This window comes from Chrysemys picta, chromosome 12 (genome assembly GCF_011386835.1).
Source record: "Chrysemys picta bellii isolate R12L10 chromosome 12, ASM1138683v2, whole genome shotgun sequence".
Taxonomy (NCBI): domain Eukaryota; kingdom Metazoa; phylum Chordata; order Testudines; family Emydidae; genus Chrysemys; species Chrysemys picta.
The window spans coordinates 31,346,772-31,366,317 of NC_088802.1; the positions used below are offsets into that span (position 1 = coordinate 31,346,772).

Below are 19,546 nucleotides of genomic sequence, written 5' to 3' on the forward strand. Positions count from 1 at the left end.
GTAGGCCCACGAAAGCTTATGCTCAAATAAATGTGTTAGTCTCTAAGGTGCCACAAGTACTCCTGTTCTTTTTGTGGATACAGACTAACACGGCTGCTACTCTGAAACTAGTCTTCACTGTTACTCTATGCAGTGTTCCCATACAATAATGGGCACCATGCATCCACCCCCCACAGCCCCTTTTTTATCAACTACGAGTCCCACCCCAGATTGCACCCACAATTACCCACATCCTCCCCTAGCCCATCTGCCTCAGACTAATACAACATATCCATCGCCTCCAAGAGGAGGTGAAGAGACATCTGAACAAGGCAAAGGAACATTACAAAAGTCATATGGGCAAATGTACACAAAAGGGCCCTACTCACTCTGTAGGACAAAAGGTACAGCTTTCAGCAGAGGACCTTCATACGGACAGACTCTCTCGGAAACTAGACTATCAGTTTCTTGGTCCATACCAGATTCGGTGACAAATCAACTTTGCCACCTTTGAGCTCTAGCTCCCTGATTCTCTTAGAGTCCACACAGTATTCCAAGTCTCACTTCTATAATCATACACTGTGAACATATTTCCCCTGTGACAGACCCAGACCAGTAGGGTACAGGAGTCTGGTAGAGGACAAATATACTGGTCACTGGATGAGTAGTTTTCTGTTCCCTGAGTGACCAGAGCAGGGGCTGCACTAGAGTAATCAGAAACCTGCTAGAACCATCCGAAGAATGTAGCTGTCATGCAGCTGTTACAGGAGGCACTATGCATCCGAAGAAGTGGGCAGTAGCCCACGAAAGCTTATGCTCTAATAAATTTGTTAGTCTCTAAGGTGCCACAAGTACTCCTGTTCTTTCTGCTAGAACCAGTTAAGGCAGGCAGGCTAATTAGGACACCTGGAGCCAATTAAGAAGAAACTGCTAGAATCAATTAAGGCAGGCTAATCAGGGCACCTGGGCTTTAAAAAGGAGCTCACTTCAGTTTGTGGTGTGAGTGTGAGGAGCTGGGAGCAAGAGGTGCAAGGAGCTGAGAGGGTGTGCTGCTGGAGGACTGAGGAGCACAAGTGTTATCAGACACCGGGAGGAAGGTCCTGTGGTGAGAATAACGAAGGTGTTTGGAGGAGGCCATGGGGAAGTAGCCCAGGGAGTTGCAGCTGTTACAGGAGGCACTATAGACAGCTACAGTCCACAGGGCCCTGGGCTGGAACCTGGAGTAGAGGGCAGGCCCGGGTTCCCCCCAAACCTCCCAATTGACCTGGACTCTGGGTTCTTCCAGAGGGGAACGTCTCTGGGCTGTTCCCCAACCCACATGGTGAATCTCTGAGGCAAGAAAATCTGCCAATAAGCGCAGGACCCACCAAGATAGAGGAGGAACTTTGTCACACCCCATACAGCCCAATCATCATCCCCACCAGTGCAAGTACACGGTCAGGAGGAATAGACTGCAGAAAGTCCTCAACTGTAAGATGAAGCAGGGCAAATTATGGTAATTGATTGTTCGGGAAGGTTACAGCTCAAATGAACACATTTCGGAGCCTGCTGAGAATGTTCATGCTCCCTCCCTGGTTCAGACCTTCCATAGAAGCCACACAGAGAAACCTGGACCCAAGTAGCCCAGAGGGCACTCCTGGGGAGCGGGTGATGTGATGACCCACAAGTCTCAAACCCAGGCATACAAGGTTCATGGAGGCAGCCACATGCCAATCCTCTGCCCGGCAGCCTGCTGGCAATAGCTTATCTGGAATCCACAAAACCCAGCCCCAGTGTGAGGCTCCGCCCTTAACCTATAGGTATAGCTATTTACTAGGTATGGCATAGGTATTAAGTAATTCAGTAACACAATGAGCCTACAAGCCTCTAGGCCTGTAAGACAGTAACTTAGCCAAACTAATTGAGGCCTAAGGCCTTAACAAGCCTTAGCATAAGCAGCTAACCAGGAGTAAACCTAGACCTTAAGATAGAATACTGTAAGAAACACATATGATTAAACTCCCAATAGGTAACAGCAAAATACCAGTTGATGCTACTTTGGGATATTTTAAGATAGGAACATCTCCAGATGTTCATCCACAAGAATCCTATGCCAATCAATTGATGTATATGCTAATAAGCTTGAGGCAAATGGTATAACAACTTGTGACAGGAGAGCACCCCAACTTTGTTAGGGTGAGGAAGTTTAGATAGGGATAGATTAGGCCAAATATCCTCATGAATATTTATAGAGGCCATATAATCCTATAAAAGGGATAATCATGGCCTAAGCCATTGGGATCTCCTTGGCATGCGAGAGATAGGGTCACTAGTGTATCACAGACTAACACGGCTACCCCCTGATACTTGACACGCTACAAGGAGCTCGAATGGAGGGAGGGGAGACAGCATGGCAGACAGACACAGAAACACACACCCTGTGTGTGTGGGAGAGAGAGAGAGAGATGTGTATTGCCCCTTTAAGTACGCTGACACCACACTCTAGTACATTGCCTTTAAAAAGATCAGGAAGTTGAGACAGCAGCTGCGGCCAGCTCTCTCCATCCTGAGCCCTGTTGTGTCTCCCCCTGCTCTATATGGAGAAGGGGTAAGCGGGAGGCAGAAGTAGGGAGGAGGGGGACACCCTGACATTAGTCCCCCTCTTCCCCCCTCCCCTGCACAGCAAGCAGGAGCTCCTGGGAGCAACTCCAAGGCAGAGGGGAGGAGCAGCACATGGCAGTGGGGGGAGGGACAGCTGAACTGCCGGCAATTGGTAGCCTAATGGGCAGCTGCTACACAGGGAACTTAGAGGAGCGGGGAGCTGATAGGGGGCCTGCCGGTCCACCCTGGTTCCAAGCCCCCACCAGCTAGTTCCAATGGACTTCTCTTCCTGCAAGCAATGGACAAAGCAGGCGGCTGCCAAACGATGTTATAAAGGAGCATTGCGCAACTTTAAATGAGCATGTTCCCTAACTGATCAACAACATAACAACAAAACAACATTAACTGGGACAACTTTAAGTGAGGAGTTACTGTATCTAAATTAAGACTGGATATGTTTTGTGACAAAGCTCTGTCCTTGTCTCCGTGGGTCCTGCATTTCCTGATGGATTTCGCTAGCCTCAGAGGCTCACTGTGACCCTCCCCTTAACTCTTCTCTCTCTAGGGACAAGGGTCACTGTCTACTGAGCCATTTTCATCATAAGCCAGCAAGGGAGGTGAGGAGAAGCTATCCTCCCTTGCAGTCTCTGTTGTCTCCCAGTCTCAGTGATTAAGCAGGGGGCAAAGGGGGGAGCCCAGGCCCGCCCTCTACTCCGGGCTCCAGCCCAGGGACCCTAATATTATCAGCTATGGTAACTGACCTTTTAGGAACAGGACACATACAATTCCCTGGGCTACTTCCCCACAGCAGCCCCCACTTCCTCCAGATCCACTTCACCCTTACCTCAGGGTCTCCTTCCTTGTATCTAGTATGGTGCGTACAGTCTCTCCGATAGCACAACTTCTCACAGCTCCTGACATGCGCACCCACCTGACTAACTGGGAGGCTTTTTAACTAGTTTCAGCCAGCCCAACTGGCTTCAGGTGTCCCAATCAACCTAGCAATCTCCACTGCCTTCTGGAAAGATCTTAATTGGCCCCAGATGTCTTAATTGACCTGGAGCAGCTACCATTTACTTATCCTGGTACCAGGGATTTGTTTAGCCTGGGGCTAATATATCTATCTCCCATTACTTTTCTATAGCCATCTGGCCTTGCCCCATCACAGTTTCTATCAGATCTGCTGTAGTTCCAATAGGAATTAATTCAGGGATGCTCTCTGGCCTCTGTTATAGAGAAGGTCAAACTAGATGATCACCCTAGTTCCTCATGGGTCTCTAATCTGTGAAATCAGGCCCCAGGGTCTTGAACTGTAAAATGAAGAATACACAATTAGTGGCCACCTGCACCTGCGGGTTGACATGACTTGACCAAAATCACAGAGGAACTGTGTGGCTAAGGAGGGAAACGGTCCAGTTATCCAGAACAGCATTCAGTTGCCTTTAACATCAGATTGTCCTTTCTCTTCCTGCAGTCCCTGAGTCCCCTCAGTCCCTCGTGTGACAGAGTAGCTGGGGTATGTTATGTTCCAGCTGTAGAGCTTGGCATATGTAATGGAATGCTAAATTGTATTATACCACTGTTGGCGGCACTATGTATAAAATACCTTATTTAAACAAACCTCAGCCATACCTGGCACAGCATTAAAGGATCTTATGATGAACACAACTAGTATGTATACACAAGGTCTGTGTGTGAGAGTTTGTATCCCCATGTTCACCCTTTTTACAAAACTATAATGGATTCTGTACATAGTATGCCTTGTGAGGTATCATTTGAAAACTCATAATTTGCTGATCATTATCCTCCTGGTAAAATATCTGTAGCAACATTATATGTAAAGTTATAAGATTCTACTGTATTACATTGCTTAGACATGTTCCAAGTTTAGAAAAGCAGGCACAAACCAGTTCCTCAGAGACAAAAGGTAAACTGACGCCTCAGCCAGGTGTCAACAAAATCAAATGGACTATCACCTAGTTAAGCAGCCATTCTTTTGCAGGAAATAAGATGTGAGCGAGAAACAAGGTACAGCAAAGAAACAGATGGAGTTTCCTGTCTCCACAGACTGTCTCCTGAACTTCTGCTGGAGATGATTTTCAAAGAAAAAGAACGATAAGGCCTTGTCTGCCCTGCCACTTTACAGCACTGAAACTTTCTCGCTCAGGGGTGTGGGGAAAAAAAAACAACAACCCTGAGCGATGCAAGTTTCAGCGCTATGAAGTGGCAGGCTCCCAGGGCTGGGAAGCTACTCCCCTCATGGGGGTGGGTTTTTAACAGCGCTGGGAGAGCTCTCTCCCAGCACTGGTGCCGCAACTACACAGCCATGTAACATTGGTAGTGAGGACATACCCTAAAAAAAGGAAACAGATGCCCCAAAATACTTCTCCCTTTCTCTCTGTTCACGGCACCAACAACACCTGAAGGAAAAGGAAGTAACACTCAACTGGGGGAAGGGTCCTAGCTGAAAGGAATCTAGCCAGTAAGCATGTGGTGAGAGAAACATTTGCTTTGAATTCATGTAGCTTGATAAGTTAGGTATTAATCGCATTTTACCTTTTATTTCTTCGCAAACAATTTGGACTTTTATGCCTCATTACTTGCGATCACTTAAAATCTATCTTCCTGTAGTTAATAAACTTGTGTTATTGTTTTATTTAAAACAGTGTGTTTTGATTGAAGTGTTTGGGAAACTTCATTTGAGATAAGTTTTGTGCATATCATTTTCTATTAATGAAATGACAGACTTTATATGAGCTTGTATTGTGCAGGAGGGTGCTGGGCAGTACAAGACACACATTTCTGGGGACAAGTCTGGGACTGGGAGTTTGCTGATGTTGCTCTGTAGTATAACTCAGGAGTGGCTGGCTATAGCACTCATCCAATATAGCTGAGAGTGAATTACATGCTGGAGGCTGCGTGAGAGCAGACCAGGAGTGGCTGCTCTCACAGCGAAGCAGTGTAAAAAGCACCCCATATTGGAGAATTGAGGGGACATAGCTGTCCATCAGTCCAGATTGTACCCTGGGTAATGTCACACTGTGACTCATCCATATCTGGTACAGGAACATGACATGGAATCAGGAGTAAACTAAGAACAGAAACAGAAGGAAAACAGCAAGAAAGGTTGCAGGATCTCATCAATATGCCACTCTTCAATGCCCCAGAGAACTTCAGCTTTGACAAACCTGCACAATAGACAGTCTGGAAATGATATTTTGCAAGATTTTACATTCCTATCAATCTCCACAAGGAAACTGATGATATACAGATATCATCTTTAATGTATGCCATAGGGAAGAAAAAAGAGTGTCTCTTTAAATCCTTTGACTTTACCAAAGATGACTATGAAAGGGCTCTGTCTATGTTTGATGCATACTTTACATGCATCAGATAAATGTTTGTGAAAGAGCATGTTTTCACCAGAGAATTCAAGAATCATGGGGAAATGGTGAATGTTTTATAAGAGCTCTGCATACAGCGGTGGAAAACTGTGATTTGGGGAATCCAAAACATGAAAATATCAGAGACAGGTTGGGTTATTGGGTTAACAGATAAAAACCATTCACAGCCACTACAATTGAAGAGAGATTTAACCCTAGCTACAGCTATACAAAGAGCAAAACATTCTGAGCTGGTGAGAGCAACTTGCCAAACTTGAAAAATGTGAAACTAGCTTAGAAACTGTAAAGAGACATTTGAATGTTAACAGTCATCATTATAAAACCCTTGAGGCAAGGAGAGAGAATCCCCAAGCTAAGAAGGACAAATTCCAGCCTACGTGCACAAGGAGTGGAACAAGTCATATCCCAAGAGATGATGCATGTCCAGCCAGAGGCACACAGAGTAATAATGCATGAAATATGGACATTTTGCAGCTGTTTGCCGCACCAAAGAAGTCAGGGAGTTAACTTATATTATGGACAATCAAGAGCCACTGTTTCTGGGATCTATCATATGTGATGACATACAGCCTACCTGGAGAGTGAAACTGAATATTCATGGCAACACTTTAAAATTGACGCAGGAGCTTATATCACAGTCATCTCAGAAGGGATTTACAAACAGCTGCATCCCTTCTCATAGATTAAATCACCTGACACAGCTCTGACTAGCTCTGGAGGAGTTTTGAGCTGCATGGGCCAGTTCACCACAGAGACAACTTGCATAAACAAAAGCTTTGCATTCAGAGTGCATGTGACCAAAGGATCACAGACCAACAGGCTTCTCAGCTGCAGTGTGAAAGCTATGATGGGCCTAGTGAGACAGATGGAAGAACCCAATGGAATATGTGGTGATATTGGACTTTTGAATGGAGATCCAGTATAAATAACCCTAAGAGACAACATGAACATCTACCTTGCAGAATTCCTATCCCATTACTTCATAGGGTGGAAACTGAGTTAAAGAGAATGAAGAGGATTGGCATAATTGAGAAAATCTCTGAACCAACAGCATGGTGTGCCCCAAAGGTACACAATATAAAGAAAAATGGAAAAATATTTATTTGTGTGGATTTTAAAATATTTAATGAAGCAGTTGTGAGAGAAAAACACTGGATGACTTCCTCCCCAAAGTGAAAGGAGCTACAGTGTTCTCCAAGCTAGCTGCCTCGAGAGGATTCTGGCAAATTCCTTTAGCCAAAAAAGTGCTAAACTGACTTCATTTATCACACCCTTTGGGAGATTTTGCTCTTGAAGATTACCTTTTGAGATTACCAGTGCACCTGAAATTTTCCAAAGAAAGATGGCAGAACTGTTAATGGACACAAATGGCATAGTAGTTTTCATGGATGATATTCTGATATGTGGATCCTAAAGAAAACAACAAAACCCTCAACAAAGATCTAAGCCTAATCAGTTAGTCTGGACTGAAGCTAAGCAAGGAAAAATGTGTTTTCCACCTACCCCAAATTGAGGTTTTGGGACAAACAATAAACAAAGATGGAATCAGTCCTAGCCTTGAGAAGGTAAAAGCAATTCGAGAACTGAATGCACAATTAATGTACCAGAACTGAGACAAAAATGACGAGGAGTCCGGTGGCACCTTAAAGACTAACAGATTTATTTGGGCATAAGCTTTCGCGGTTAAAAAACCCACTTCTGCAGAGGCATGACTGAAGAAGTGGGTTTTTTACCCATGAAAGCTTATGCCCAAATAAATCCATTAGTCTTTAAGATGCCACCGGACTCTTTGTTGTTTTTGTGGATACAGACTAACACGGCTACCCCCGATACAGAACTGAGACATATACTGGGGATGGAAATTACATTGGTCAATACCTACCTGATCTTTCTACAATGACAAAACCACTGAATGAACTGCTAAAGTCCAACACATCTTTGCCATGGGGGCCAAATCAAGAAATTGCCTTCAGCCAGGCAAAATAAATGATCTCAATAGCTCTAGTTCCCCAGTATTACGTGTGAACAAACCCACAGTGGTCAGTCCAGATGCAAGCAGCTGTGGCCTAGATGATGTATAGTTGCAACAACATGGCTCTGAGTGGAAGCCATGTGCATTTTGTTCTCACACACCCACAGAAGCAGAAAAACGATATGCACAGATTGAAAAGGAGTGCCTGGCAAGCTTATGGGCATGTGAGAACTCTTACACATATCTATGTAGACTGGATTTGTTACACTGGTAGCAGACCATAAACCATTTGTAACCCTCATCAATGGAAAAGACCTGATAATGCACGACTGAGATGCCAAACATCTATTGTTTAGGTAAATGTGATTTCACACAATTGCTAAATATGTTCCTGGGAATTATCTGGTGTAGCAGACACTCTACATTTGAACCCAACATTCAACTACCTAGAGCTCAAAGACAATGTAAAGGCATATGTGAATGTTGTAGATACATACAGACCAGTGTCAGAAAAGAGATTACTCCAGCTACAAAAAGCAACCTTAACAGACCGGCAACTTCAGGAAGATCTAAGTTACATTAGAGGAAGCTGCCCCCCATGTGTATAAAGGACGCTAAGGAACTGAAAGAGAGTACTTTGCGGTGCATTGCAATTAAGCAAGTCAAATGGACCCATGATTAAAGGCAATTGCATCATATTTCCAAACAAAATAAGAGGAGAAATCCTAAACCTCATCCATGAAGTGGGCCAGTCAGTGTGGTGGCTTGGCACCAGCAAGAACATAAAGAATAAAGTATCTGCATGTGAATATTGCAGAACTGACAGACCAACACAACACAAAAAACATTGAATAACAACACCCTGACCAAAGAGACCCGTGGAAGAGAATAGCTGCAGATTTATGTGAATTCAGAAGACATCATTACCCGGTCGGCATGGCCTATTTTTCCAGGAATATAGAAATAATATACTTGAAAAACGTAACAAGTCACAGTATTATCAAGAAACTGACATGCACTTTTGCTCATTTTGCTATTCTAGAACAACTAGTAGCAGACGATGGATTGTAGCAGAATTTAAGTCCTTCCGAATGAAATAGGATTGTGCTATTACTGGCAGCCCACATTACCCACAAGTGAATGGAGAGACAGAGAGCTCTACAGACAGCCACGAAAGTCCAACAGCAGGTCGATCCATTCTTTGCTCTTCTGAGTTACAGATCAACACCAATTGTGGCTACTGGATATAGTCCAGCACAGCTCCTGATGGGAAGACAAATCATAACTACTGTTCCAACTTTCAAAAAGAATCTATTTCAGAAGTGCCCAGACATTCTGAGGCCTGGTCTACACTACGGGTTTAGGTCGACTTTAGCAGCGTTAAATCGAATTAAGCCTGGACACGTCCACACAACGAAGCCCTTTCTTTCGACTTAAAGGGCCCTTTAAACCGGTTTCTTTAGACCACCTTCGACGAGGGGATCAGCGATAAAATCGGCCTTTGCGGGTCGGAATTGGGGTAGTGTGGACGGAATTCGACGTTATTGGCCTCCGGGAGCTATCCCACAGTGCTTCATTGTGACCGCTCTGGACAGCACTCTCAACTCAGATGCACTGACCAGGTAGACAGGAAAAGACCCGCGAACGTTTGAATTTCATTTCCTGTTTGCCCAGCGTGGAGAGCACAGGTGACCACGCAGAGCTCATCAGCACAGGTAACCGTGATGGAGTCCCAGGATCGCAAAAGAGCTCCAGCATGGACCGAACGGGAGGTACGGGATCTGCTCGCCATATGGGGAGATGAATCAGTGCTAGCTGAACTCCGTAGCAGTAAAAGAAATGGCAAAGTATTAGAAAAGGTCTCCAAGGCCATGAAGGACCGGGGCCATAACAGGGACACACAGCAGTGCCGCGTGAAAATTAAGGAGCTACGGCAAGCCTACCACAAAGCCAGAGAAGCAAATGGAAGGTCCGGGGCAGAGCCGCAAACTTGCCGCTTCTACGCGGAGCTGCATGCCATTCTAGGGGGTGCAGCCACCACTACCCCAACCGTGTGCTATGACTCCGTCAATGGAGAAACACACAGGGAAGACGGTTCGGGGAACGAGGAAAATGAGGATGGAGGTACTGTAGGTAGCTCACAGCAGCAAGGAAGCGGAGAAACCGGTTTCCCCAACAGCCAGGATATGTTTGTCACCCTGGACCTGGAACCAGTAACCTCCGAACTCACCCAAGACCCTCAGGGCACACAGGAGACCTCTGGTGAGTGTACCTTTGTAAATATTACACATGGTTTAAAAGCAAGCGTGTTTAATGATTAATGATTAATTTGCCCTGGCAATCGCAGCCAGCACATCTACTGGAAAAGTCTGTTAACGTGTATGGGGATGGAGCGGAAATCCTCCAGGGACATCTCCAGAAAGCTCTCCTTCATGTACTCCCAAAGCCTTTGCAAAAGGTTTCTGGGGAGGGCTGCCTTATCCCGTCCGCCATGGTAGGACACTTTACCACGCCAGGCCAGTAGCACGTAGTCTGGAATCATTGCATAACAAAGCATAGCAGTGTATGGTCCCGGTGTTTGCTGGCTGGCATGCAGACAATATCCATTCCTTATCTCTCTTTGTTATCCTCAGGAGAGTGATATCATTCACGGTCACCTGGTTGAAATGGGGTGATTTTATTAAGGGGACATTCAGAGGTGCCCGTTCCTGCTCTTCTGAACAGAAATGTTCCCCGCTGTTAACCACGCGGTGGGGGGAGGGGTGAAATGATCATCCCAGAGAACCGTGTGTGTGTGTGTGGGGGGGGGTGGTTTACTTGGGTTTGTGCCGCATGTTAACCGGGAAACCGCAGCCCCTCCTTTTACATTGAAAACCCATTTTCAATGGCCAACCCAATTCATCCTTGATATGGGAAATGCGCTGCTGCTTGAAACCTTTCCTGCATGTTAAGAAGGTTAAAAAAGCCAAAAGACTGTGGCCTACCATGGCTGCCTGCAAGCCGAAATATGTTGCCTGGGGCACTGCGTGAGTGATCTCTCATACCAAACCGGCAGGCAGAGGAAAAATGCGACCTTGTAATGAAAGAGTGTACCCATTGTTCTCTAAAATGTGTCTTTTTTAACCTCTCCCTTCTCCTCCACCAGCTGCAAATGTTTCTCCTTCGCAGAGGCTAGTGAACATTAGAAAGAGAAAACGGAGGACGCGGGACGATATGTTCACGGAGCTGCAGATGTCCTCCCACGCTGATAGAGCACAGCAGAATGCGTGGAGGCAGTCAATGTCGGACATGAGAAAAGCACAATATGAACAAGAGGAGAGGTGGCGGGCTGAATGGCGGGATGAAAAGAGCAAGTGGCGGGCTGAAGACGATAGGTGGCGTCAGCTTGCAGACAGACGGCAAGAGTCAATGCTCCGTCTGCTGGAGCATCAAACTGATATGCTCGAGCGTATGGTTGAGCTGCAGGAAAGGCAGCAGGAGCAGAGACCGCCGCTACAGCCCCTGTTTAACCAACAGCCCTCCTCCCCAAGTTCCATAGCCTCCTCACCCAGACGCCCAAGAACACGGTGGGGGGGCCTCCGGCCACCCAGTCACTCCACCCCAGATGATCGCCCAAGCATCAGAAGGCTGGCCTTCAATAAGACTTAAAGTTTTAAAATGCAGTGTGTCCTTTTCCATCCCTCCTCCCCCACCCATCCCAGGCTACCTTGGCAATTATCCCCCTACTTCTGTGAGGAATTAATAAAGAATGCATGAATGTGAAAAAACAATGACTTTATTGCCTCTGCAAGCGGTGCTCGAATTGGGGAGGGGAGGGTGGGGTGGGGTGGTTGGTTTACAGGGAAGTAGAGTGAACCGGGTCGGGGGGGGGGGGGGTTGGAGGGTTCATCAAGGAGAAACAAACAGAAGTTTCACACAGTAGCCTGGCCAGTCACAAAACTCGTTTTCAAAGCTTCTCTGATGCGCACCGCGCCCTGCTGTGCTCCTCTAACCGCCCTGGTGTCTGGCTGCGCGTAATCAGCGGCCAGGCGAGTTGCCTCAACCTACCACCCCGCCATAAATGTCTCCCCCTTACTCTCACAGATATTGTGGAGCGCACAGCAAGCAGCAATAACAATGGGGATATTCTTTTCGCTGAGGTCTGAGCGAGTCAGTAAGCTGCGCCAGCGCGCTTTTAAACGTCCAAATGCACATTCCACCACCATTCGGCACTTGCTCAGCCTGTAGTTGAACAGGTCCTGACTACTGTCCAGGCTGCCTGTGTACGGCTTCATGAGCCATGGCATTAAGGAGTAGGCTGGGTCCCCAAGGATCACGATAGGCATTTCAACATCCCCAACGGTTACTTTCTGGTCCGGGAAGAAAGTCCCTTCCTCCAGCTTTCGAAACAGACCAGAGTTCCTGAAGACGCGAGCATCATGTACCTTTCCCGGCCATCCCACGTTGATGTTGGTGAAACGTCCCTTGTGATCCACCAGGGCTTGCAGCAGCATTGAAAAGTACCCCTTGCGGTTTATGTAGTCGGTGGCTTGGTGCTCCGGTGCCAAGATAGGGATATGGGTTCCGTCTATGGCCCCGCCACAGTTTGGGAATCCCATTTCAGCAAAACCATCCACTATTGCCTGCACGTTGCCCAGAGTCACTACCCTTGATATCACCAGGTCTTTCATTGCCCTGGCAACTTGGATCACAGCAGCCCCCACCGTAGATTTGCCCACTCCAAATTGATTCCCGACTGACCGGTAGCTGTCTGGCGTTGCAAGCTTCCACAGGGCTATCGCCACTCGCTTCTCAACTGTGAGGGCTGCTCTAATCCTGGTATCCTGGCGTTTCAGGGCAGGGGAAAGCAAGTCACAAAGTTCCATGAAAGTGCCCTTACGCATACGAAAGTTTCGCAGCCACTGGGAATCGTCCCACACCTGCAGCATGATGCGATCCCACCAGTCTGTGCTTGTTTCCCGGGCCCAGAATCGGCGTTCCACGCCATGAACCTGCCCCAGTGACACCATGATTTCCACATTGCTGGGGCCTGTGCCTTGTGAGAGGTCTATGTCCATGTCAATTTCCTCATCACTCTCTTCGCCGCGCTGCAATCACCTCCTCGGCTGGTCCGGGTTTCGCCTTGGCATGTCCTGGCTCTGCATATACTCCAGGACAATGCGCGTGGTGTTCATAGTGCTCATAATTGCCACGGTGATCTGAGCGGGCTCCATGATCCCAGTGCTAGCTATGGCGCCTGGTCAGAAAAAAGGCGCGAAACTAGTATCTGACGGACCAGGAGAAGGAGGGAGGGCAGGAGGGAGGGAGGGCCGAGTGACAACATGGCGTACAGGTACAGGGAATTAAAATCAAGAAAGGTGGCTGTGCATCAGGGAGAAACACAAACAACTGTCACACAGAATGGTCCCCCCAAAGATTAAACTGAAAACCCTGGGCTTAGCAGGCCGTTGATTTGACGGAGGGAGGGGAAGCAAATGATAACAGAGCAAATCTATTTTTTACATCTTAAGACGACGGTGCAGCGTGACTGATAGCCCTCGACATCTTTCTGGGTGCTTGGCAGCAAATACTGGGCGCTTGGCAGTTAGTGTATTACGATGGCCTTCAGGCCTATTGCACAATCTGCTGCTCAGGGAAGATTCTGCTAATGTGCGATGATCCAACTTGTAATAGGATGGTTACCAGTCGTAATACACCACCTACTGCCAAAAGGCAAGGGGCTGGTGCAATGCAGCCCCACAGCTGCCAGCACCCAGATCGCCGATGAAGGCTACCAGTCTACTGCACCGTCTACCGCCAAAAGGCAGTTAGCAGCTGCTGCTGTGTAGCAATGCAGTCCCACGTCTGCCGGCACCCAGAGGACATATGGTGACGGTGAGCTCAGCTGAGCTGAGTGGGCTCCATGCTCGCCGTGGTATGTTGTCTGCACAGGTAACCCAGGTAAAAAGGCGCGAATCTATTGTCTGCCGTTGCTGTGATGGAGGGGGAGGGGCCTGACGACATGTACCCAGAACCTCCCGCGACACTGTTTTGCATCATCCGGGCATTGGGATCTCAACCCAGAATTCCAATGGGCGGCAGAGGCTGCGGGAACTGTGGGATAGCTACCCATAGTGCAATGCTTCGGAAGTCGACGCTAGCCTCGGTACTGTGGACGCGGTCCGCCGACTAGAGCACTTAGAGCATTTTATGTGGGGACACACACAATCGGCTGTATACAACCGATTTCTATAAAACCGGCTTCTATAAATTTGAACTAATTTCGTAGTGTAGACATACCCTGAGAGTAGCAAAGTATGGTGGAAATCAGATAAAAGGGATAAAAGATCTTATGAATGAACTATTTTACAACAGAAGTTGCTCAATCAGAGAACTGCCAGCTATAGAATCTGGGGACCATGTTCATGTCAAACTGGCTGGAGAAAATGGATGGACAGCTCCAGCTCTTGTAAAGAAAAAGACTTGAGATAGTATGTGATCAAGTCCAACTGTGGAGAGTTCAGCAGAAACCATTGACATCTACAGTTTGTGCCTCAGAAAGAGCAATCAATAGCGCAAACTCTACAGATTGCAGATGCAGAATAAGACGACTACTCAAGGATTTCAAACCTACCACAGACAGTCATTGCAACTAACGGACATCCAGATGACCAAGTTGTTACACATTTGGGATGTGTAATTAAAAATTCAGCATGATTCAGAGCCACTTAACAGACTGAACCTCAATGACAGCATGATAGAATAAATGTTGTAAACGATAGGAATGCAGAACTTAAAGAGGAAGATGCAATGGAATGCTAAACTGCATTTAGCCATCCACTAGGTGGCACTGTGTGAAAATTACCTTACTTAAACAAACCTCAGCCATACCTGGCAGAGCTTTAAAGGATCTCATGATGAACACACCAGCTGTGTATAAGTAAGGCCTGTAGCCAGTCCAGATCTGGTATGGGAACATGGTCCCTAAGCCTCGGATAAGGGGGCAGGGAGCTGTTGTGTCTCAGCTTCTCCTCTTTCCCCATCTCCTGATGCCCGGGGGGCTTTGGGAGAGGGGAGCTGTCCTTTGCTTGGGAATTCCCTAGCCTTAGGCAGAGCCAGTCACGCTTCTGTCAGGCTGTCCCTCGGATTCCCAGCCTAGTAGCGAAGTGGGGGATGGAGCAGTCAGAGCTACTCTCCTCTCACACCTGCAATGCACCATGGGGTCAGCCATAGCAGGGAAGGGACAGTCAGGGAGGTGGTGGGAGAGTCCGTGCTCTTTCCTTCTCCCTAGAGCACCAGGGCTGATTCACACATCAGTTTAAAAATGGCAGGATCTCAGGGACACATTCTGAATTCATCATCAAATCGACATTTTCTGAGCAACAGTCACCTGCAAGGGCTCCAATTCACTGCCTTGGGGACAACAAGGGGCCTTCAGGCCAAGAGCTGGCCATCACTGCGCTATGCCGTAGGGCGTTTTGCTGAGGCAAAGATTCAGCACAGGAGGCAGATCCCTCAGCCTGTGTCCTGATGCTGTGTGGGTCGCACGCTGCAAAGTACAGTGCATGGGCTCAGAATGGTGGGCAAACCAAGAATAGGCTGTAGTGAGCAAAACACAGATGGGGGAAATGGCGATTTGCTCATGTCAGCCAGATCTGCACAGATTTTCAAGGAGGCAGCGGAAAGCACCTCCCTGAATCCCAACCACCCCTGGCCAAATTGCAAAGTTCTGCTGCAAACCATGGAGGCACCAGAGCTCTTTATAAAAACAGTTTGAAGAATTTGTTTAATGGAAAGTGTTAAGCAGCTGTAATACTGGGCTCACTGCTGCTCCCCTGTAATAGATAGCACTCCTTGGCTTAGCATTAATGGAGCAGAAACATGTCTAGTGGTTAGAGCAGGTGGTTGGGTATCAGGACTCCTGGATTCTGTTTCTCACTATACCAGTGACTTGCTGTATAACCTTGGACAAGTTCCCTAACCTCTCTATGCCCCAATTTGCAAATTGTACAGCAGTGAGCCATAATTAATGGTGTTTGTAAAGCTCTTTGAGATCCCCAAATGAATAATGCTACTTATGTGTAAAGTACTGTTGAAGAGCTGGATTGTTGCAATTCGAAGCCCTCTGGCTGACACTTATGCACATTCACAATGGAAATTCAGTGGGTGATTAAGATTTTCTATGCACAAAAGTCAAGAAGCTCCCAAGTTCTGCACTTGCTGGGGAGCCATCTCATGCAACGGGCACAGAGCAACAGAGGGTCCTGTGGCACCTTTGAGACTAACAGAAGTATTGGGAGCATAAGCTTTCGTGGGTAAGAACCTCACTTCTTCAGATGCAAGTAATGGAAATCTCCAGAGGCAGGTATAAATCAGTATGGAGATAACGAGATTAGTTCAATCAGGGAGGGTGAGGTGCTCTGCTAGCAGTTGAGGTGTGAACACCAAGGGAGGAGAAACTGCTTCTGTAGTTGGATAGCCATTCACGGTCTTTGTTTAATCCTGATCTGATGGTGTCAAATTTGCAAATGAACTGGAGCTCAGCAGTTTCTCTTTGGAGTCTGGTCCTGAAGTTTTTTTGCTGTAAGATGGCTACCTTCACATCTGCTATTGTGTGGCCAGGGAGGTTGAAGTGTTCTCCTACAGGTTTTTGTATATTGCCATTCCTGATATCTGACTTGTGTCCATTTATCCTCTTGCGTAGTGACTGTCCAGTTTGGCCAATGTACATAGCAGAGGGGCATTGCTGGCATATGATGGGCACAGAGTGTGTGAAAGATTCCATATTGCTGGGGACAGAGTTAACTTGAAAGCCTCCTCTTCCCAAGCACCCTGGCCAAGATCCACCCTCCCACTACATTGTCCCTGCAGTTTTCAAACAGGAAACCCACTCAGAGTTGAGTCACTCTGCCAAACAGACGGAACTGCAGTCTGGGCCCCAAGTGAAAGCATGGGATTGATAAAAAAGAAGCAAATTCAGTTTCACAGCTGGAGCCACTTCTGGTTTGTTCTTAGTGATAATCACCTGATGGCATTGCCCAGTGTCTGCTCAAAGTGTTTCCACTCTGCTTTGATGGCAGCTCTTACAAATCTCTAGAGCCCAAAAGGATAAAACTGAATCAAGTTGGGACTGACTGAGCAGGAGAGCTGCCTCCAGCACACTCATGTTGCTGAGCAGGTGTGATTTCTAAACTGCTCTTATTCCTTATACGTCCATGGACTAAACTTAAATAATTTACTTCAAACAAATGCCCACCCTGAATTACATCTCATTCAGACTCGGAAGGCAAGGCAGCTATGGAGCCTATTCTGTGTCATGGCCCCCCAGCAGCAACGTTCCACACACATAGTGGCCCCAGCAAAACATGATACACTTCTCCACTGGTAATGGAATAGAGCGCCTACATCCAACAAGCACAGGCAAGCCCTGCTTGCCCATCAGGCAGAAGAAAGCACTCTTAGCCTCTACTTAATCCACACACAAGAGCCAACAGCTGCTTGGCCACCACAGATTCATAGGCCTGGTCCACACTAACCCCCCCCCCCACTTCGAACTAAGATACGCAACTTCAGCTCCGTGAATAATGTAGCTGGAGTCGAAGTACCTTAGTTCAAACTTACCGCGGGTCCAGACGTGGCAGGCAGGCTCCCCCGTCAACTCTGCGTACTCCTCTCGCGGAGCAGGAGTACCGGCGTCGACGGCGAGCACTTCCGGGATCAATCCGGGATCGATTTATCGCGTCTAGACAAGACGCGATAAATCGAACCCAGAAGATCGATTGCTTACCGCCGGACCCGGAGGTAAGTATAGACGTACCCGTACATTCCAAAGCCACAAGGGACCATTGTGATCTCTAAGCTGATTTAATGAATAACACAGGCCAGAGAACTGCCTCAAAACAATTCCTACAGCAGAGCTTTTAGAAAAACTTCCAATCTTGATTTAAAAGTGTCAGTGATGGAGAATCCACCACAAGCCTTAGTAAATTGTTCCAATGGTTAATTACCCTCACTGCTAAACAAGCTAAACAAACCTTATTTCCAGTCTGAATTTGTCTAGCTTCAACTTCCAGCCACTGGATTGTGTTTGACCTTTCTCTGCTAGACTATCCCCACTATCTGTTCCCCACGAAGGTACTTATGGACTGTGATCAAGTCACTCCTTAACTTCCTCTTTGTTAAGCTAAATAGATCACTGCTGTTAGGTTTCAAGTAGCTCACTGAGTGACAGCTTTGCAGAGATGAGTATGTGCAGAGAGCAGTTTTTTGGATTCAGCTTGTTTTCCCCTTTGTAATTACAACAGACCTGCACCCACGCTCCCCTAGGAGCTGTCTCTCACCTCGGAGGTCAGGCTGCACTATCATTCTAAGTAGACTTTTAAGGTGAGACACAGAGAAATGATGGTACTTTCCCATGGCAACCAGCGAGTCAGTGGCAGAGCTGGGAATGGAATCCAGGAGTCCAAAACCCCCAGTGCTGTGCATTAGCCATATGACCTTCCCTGACTTGTCCCTTCAGATTCATCCCCCCGCCCCCAAACCCACTCTTTCTCCTGGGCTACTTCTCTTCACCAGCCTTTCCTTTTGTCCTGCTGCACCCTGCACCCTCCCTACTGGCTTCTTTCTGCCCTGTCCTTGTCTAGCCTGGACTTTCTGTCACCCCCTGCCCAATCTCTCTCATGCCTCAGCTGCCTCCAGAGGGAGGGGAAACAGGGAATGCCTTGCTGCTCAAGGCCAGGAAGCACAGCACTGGCCCTGAGTTCCTCCCCTTCCTGCCCCTGTGCTGCGCTGAGAGGCCCAAAGGGGCACAAAGGAGGAAGCAGAAGGACAGCGTGGAGGAGAGGTAGGAGGAGAAAGTCTTGGCTGCCTGCTCAGAGTCCTGGGAGTTACCTCCAGCAACCAAGGAGAGGTGCCGCAGAGCTGACCTGGTTCAGGGCCTGCATTCCTGCTTCTGAGGGACATCTGAGTGGGCAGGAAAGTGACCTCAGAGGGCTATGGAATCATAGAAGTGTAGGGCGGAAAGAGACTTCCATAGGCCATCTAGTCCAGCCCCTATGGTGAGGCAGGAATAAGTATTCTCTAGACCAGCCCTGACAGGTGTTTGTCCAACCTGTTCTTAAAAACCTTCAATGACGGAAATTCCACAACTTCCTAGGCAATTTGTGCCAGTGCTTAACTACCCTGACAGAAGTTTTTCCTAATGTCTAACCTAAATCTCCCTTGGTGCAATTTAAAACCACTGCTTTTTATCGTGTCCTTGGTGGTTAATGAGAAACATTTATCGCCATCCTCTTTATAACAACCTTTTATGTTCTTGAGGACTTATCATGTCCCCCTCAATCTTCTCTTCTCTAGACTAAACAGACCCATTTTTTTCACTCTCTCCTCATAGATCATGTTTTCTACACCTCTTTTTTGTTGCTGCTGCTCTCCTCTGGACTTTCTCCAATTTGTCCACATCTTTCCTGAAGAGTGGCACCCAGAACTGGACACAGTACACAAGCTGAGGCCTTATCAATGCTGAGTAGAACTGAAGAATTCTCGTGTCTTGCTTACACCACTCCTGCTAACACATCTCAGAATGATGTTTGCTTGTCTTGCAACAGTATTACATTGTTGACTCATATTTAGT

General features: G+C 47.3%; 2 protein-coding genes across 7 annotated transcripts in view; one reads left to right on the top strand and one right to left on the bottom strand.

Moving 5' to 3' along the window:
• Positions 1-19,546, bottom strand: part of GAS7 (growth arrest specific 7) — a 224,483-nt gene that overhangs the window by 185,719 nt on the left and 19,218 nt on the right. The window lies entirely within an intron of this gene.
• On the top strand, positions 9,527-11,702 carry LOC135974488 (uncharacterized). 2 transcript variants are annotated; one of them, XM_065562665.1, is made up of 2 exons: positions 9,527-10,197; positions 11,081-11,702. In XM_065562665.1, exons 1-2 carry the CDS (start codon positions 9,660-9,662, stop codon positions 11,581-11,583), a joined length of 1,041 nt encoding a protein of 346 aa, XP_065418737.1. In that variant the 5' UTR covers positions 9,527-9,659; the 3' UTR covers positions 11,584-11,702. The 2 variants fall into 2 exon arrangements, 1 of the variants encoding a protein (XP_065418737.1); XR_010591753.1 differs by lacking the exon at positions 9,527-10,197 and adding an exon at positions 10,314-10,429 and having other exon boundaries at positions 11,081-11,193.